Source organism: Protobothrops mucrosquamatus, unplaced genomic scaffold, assembly GCF_001527695.2.
Source record: "Protobothrops mucrosquamatus isolate PMUCROS unplaced genomic scaffold, P.Mucros_1.0 scaffold9020, whole genome shotgun sequence".
In the NCBI taxonomy this organism is placed as follows: Eukaryota; Metazoa; Chordata; class Lepidosauria; order Squamata; family Viperidae; genus Protobothrops; species Protobothrops mucrosquamatus.
The window spans coordinates 1-4,236 of NW_015394812.1; the positions used below are offsets into that span (position 1 = coordinate 1).

At 40.9% G+C, this 4,236-nt stretch overlaps 1 protein-coding gene across 1 annotated transcript; it reads left to right on the top strand.

Annotated features, from left to right (window-relative positions):
* Positions 1 to 211: 211 nt before the first annotated feature.
* On the top strand, positions 212 to 4,222 carry LOC107300894 (zinc metalloproteinase/disintegrin-like HR1a; the record flags this gene model as incomplete). Its single annotated transcript, XM_015830178.1, has 4 exons — positions 212 to 296; positions 1,451 to 1,662; positions 2,751 to 2,883; positions 3,824 to 4,222. Coding segments are annotated over 4 exons (475 nt in total), but the record flags the coding sequence as incomplete, so codon positions are not given.
* Positions 4,223 to 4,236: the final 14 nt, after the last annotated feature.

Below are 4,236 nucleotides of genomic sequence, written 5' to 3' on the forward strand. Positions count from 1 at the left end.
TGAAAATGCATCCTGAATATTTTTAACAGACCTGCTTAGTTAAACATCTTCTGAGACTAGAGCCTAAAATGAATTCTAACATTCTGAAAACTGGTAGTAACTGAGGACGGGTCGAGGGGTTTGCAGAAAGCCATAGTTATGTCTGCCCTAAGACTACATAACATGCTTCTATCTTCTATCAATTTTATCCCCCTCCCCTTCTTTCTTATAGGGCCATTCACTTCAATGGAGACATTTTAGGATTGGCTCACATGGCCGGCATGTGTGACCCGAAGCGTTCTACAGGAGTTGTTCAGGTTAGTAGAAAGGATACCTGTTATCTATTTGTACTCAGATGAAAACTTATATACAGGCAAAACTTCTTTACAAATGAAGTATATTCTTATTTTTGATCCACGCCATTTTCATCCATATTTATTTATGATTTGACATCTCCAGGTCCTGCCTCAACTTATGGCATTTTGGCACAAAGCATTCTTTTTTTATGCAATGAGCTATATGTCAAAGACGACAATATATTATAATGTTTCTGGATCCAGAGGAGTCAAACCATGCTCTAAATGCTAAATGAGCAGGTCAAATCATGTTACAATACTTCCAAATAATGCTTCTGAACAATATTCTTAGCAATCCTAATGACAAACATGAATCACCCTACTTTCATGCCAAGAAATTTAGTATCTAGATTGCATGTGACTGAATTCTAGTACATTGAGAAAATGAAAGAATACTAAATCTACTTAAAAGTATAGGGTTTCCTGCCTGAGCAGGGGTTTGGACTAGATAACCTCCAAGGTCCCTTCCAACATCATCATCATCATCGTCGTCGTCGTCATCGTTATTATTATTATTATTATTATTATTATTATTATTATTATTATTATTATTATTAAAAGGAAAAAACTCCTGGATTTTAAGATCCTGCAAGAAAACCATATTAGTTAAGGTGATGCTATGCATTTATTGAGAAACAGTTAACTTAGTTTTTTGTTCACATAGAAAGAATGGAGAGACATGGCAATAAACAAAACTTACACAAGAAAGCTCATAAAGTTTTGTTTCTTAATAAGCAGATCCTGGTATTAGGAGGTATTCGTAAGTCTGCTTGCTCAAGAAGGTCATTTTACTCAGAAAGACCAACTCATTCTTAAGTCTGTACAGGATGGCTACCTTCAATATTCAGAAAATGCTAGCTTGTAGCAAAAGACACTGAGTAGTTTTTGGACTGAAGTTGCCTGTAAGTTTTAGTAACTGAATAAATGCAGACAGCAAATGGATGCATAAGTTTTGATCTTCTCCTGTGCTGTAGCTTCTGGGCTTTAAAGTTTCCTTCTAGATGTATTTGTATATGTTCTGGAGTCTTGGTGTGCACACATATATTCAAAAAAGCTAGAGGAATCCTGAGATAGTATCCTCAACTTAAAATTGGTCACTTAGTCACCAGTTTTAGCCACTTAGTGCTAATAATAATTGGATTCACTTTCAGTTTCCTGGCAGACTAACAATAAACAAAGTATTCTCTTTCCTTCAGGATTATAGCTCAAGAAATCTTGTGGTTGCAGTTATAATGGCCCATGAGATGGGTCATAATCTGGGCATTCATCATGATGGAAAAGCCTGTACTTGTGGTGGTTTCTCATGTATTATGGCTGACAGGTTAAGGTAAGGATTGAGGAAAACTTTTAATGCCTTTCCAATCAAGTTATTTTTAAATGGTTGCAATTAATTGTTAAATTAAATATACTGAGAACTTACAAAAATGAAATGGCAAGGGAGTTACAAAAAAGGGGTTTTTGATCATTTGTGTGTCTCTTTACCATGTGTAGTTAAAATGTGTCGGATTTAAAAAGGTAGAAATGTTCTCAACAATTGAATAGCCAGCATTCAGTAGCTTCCTCCAAAATGCCAGAGTTTAAAGCAGTGGTTCTCAACCTTTTTAATGCTGCGACCCCAACCGATCATAAGTCGAGGACTAAACCGGTCGTAAGTCGAGAACTAAACCGGTCGTAAGTCGAGGACTACCCAACCGGTCGTAAGTCGAGGACTTTCCCTGCCCGGGAGCGCCACGCATGCGTGGTTCTGCCCCCTGTGCCACTGGCAAGCGGCAGAGACTGAGCAGGCCAACCACCAGCTGGCCCAGCTCAAGGGAGGTAAGGCACCCGCCGGAAAAGGGGAAAAAAATAGCGGACAAAAAAAATGGCGGACAAAAAAAATGGCGGACAGCCTTCCTTGGCGACCCCCGTGAAATGGTCGATCGACCCCAAATGGGGTCCCGACCCACAGGTTGAGAACCACTGGTTTAAAGAAGCAGCGTAGGAAGCATAGCCAAAGAAACCAAATATTAATATCTGTGATGGATAAAAGAGGAAACCAAGTTAGACATTAAAGACTTTCCTAACGTGGGACGCAGAATGGGGCCCCCAGAGTTCAGGCCCCCAGGAACAACTTCAAACATGGCTCTGCTGCTTGGCGGGGGGCCCCAACATGGGCCTGCTACATTAGGGATGGCTGATGGAATAGTGAAGACACTCATCCCCAGGCTGCCCATCATGTTTCTTAATTTTTACCTTTTTTTCTAATTTTAATTGTTTGTGGCGTTTTCTAACTTTTTATTATATCGTAAGTCACCCAAAAGTCATTCTATTAGTGAGATGGGGGACATGGGAAATAAATGAATGAATATTTGCAAATAAGCAAAGGAACAAACCTCATTCTTATTAATTAGTATGAACTGACTGCTTCCTTTTCAGAGATGTAAAATGTGGCAGGTTATACTGCTTAGATAATTCACTTGGATACAAGATTCGTTGCCGTTTCTACTATACATTCAGAGATGAAAATATTGGGATGGTTGATTATGGAACAAAATGTGCAGATGGAAAGGTTAGTAAAAGATTACCTCTAATCTGTTGGCTCTAAAGTATGATTCCAAGGGGTGATCACTAAAATAATTTTGCAATTGATCAGTACTAAAAGCTGGTCTAGATTTTCCACACTATAGTGAATCTAAGTAGAAGAAAAAGTGTCCATCTAGCCCAGTGGTTCTCAACCTTTTTAATGCCGCGACCCCAACCGGTCCTAAGTCGAGGACTAAACCGGTCGTAAGTCGAGGACTAAACCGGTTGTAAGTCGAGGACTACCCAACCGGTCGTAAGTCGAGGACTTTCCCTGCCCGGGAGCGCCGCGCATGCATGCTTCTGCCCCCTGTGCCGGCCGAGGCGTAGCTGGCAAGCGGCAGAGACGGAGCAGGCCGACCACCAGCTGGCCCAGCCCAAGGGAGGTAAGGCACCCACCGGAAAAGGGGAAAAAATGGCGGACAAAAAAAATGACGGACAAAAAAAATGGCGGACAGCCTTGCTTGGCGACCCCCGTAAAATAGTCAATCGACCCCAAATGGGGTCCCGACCCACAGGTTGAGAACCACTGATCTAGCCTTTTTGGTTGTTGTTATTTTGCTTTTCCTTCAAACAATAGCCACCACAAATGAGGTGAATGTCCAGGGCTGTTTCTTTCTTCCAAGAACAAAGTGCCTGGTCTTCTCAGAGCCTTGTGCTTCTCTCTCGCAGCATCTTCTGGATGGACTGTCAAGAGACAGTCCTTTCTCTGAACTTGTAGGCATCTCCATAGGGAAGGTGGAAGAGAGAAATGAGAGAATCAGGGCAGAGCTGGTTGTGACCTAACAATGAAGCAATCCCAAAGCTTCCCTTAATGGATCAGGAGTAACTTTCCCTTGATTTTTATACAATATAGAACTGAAAAAAGTTTTAGTTAGTTCAAAAGGTGCTGTCTTACTCCATTGATAATCTCTTGCTTTGACTTTCAGGTCTGCAGCAATGGGGAGTGTGTTGATCTGAATATAGCCTACTAATCAACCTCTGGCTTCTCTCAGATTTGATTTTGGAGATCCTTCTTCCAGAAGGTTTCACTTCCCTCAAGTCCAAAAACCCATCTGCCTGCATCCTACTAGTAAATCACTCTTAGCTTTCATATGGAATCTAAATTATGCAATATTTCTTCTCCATATTTAATCTGTTTACCTCTTGCTGTAATCAAACCTTTTTCCCGCCACAAAGCTCCATGGGCATGTACAACACCAAGAGCTTATTTGCTGTCAAGAAAAAAAATGGCCATTTTACCGTTTCCCAATTCCAGAGCACATTTAATGCAACAAGTTCTGCCTTTTGAGCTGGTGTATTCGAAGTCAATGCTTCCTCTCCCAAAATTTCATGCTGGCTT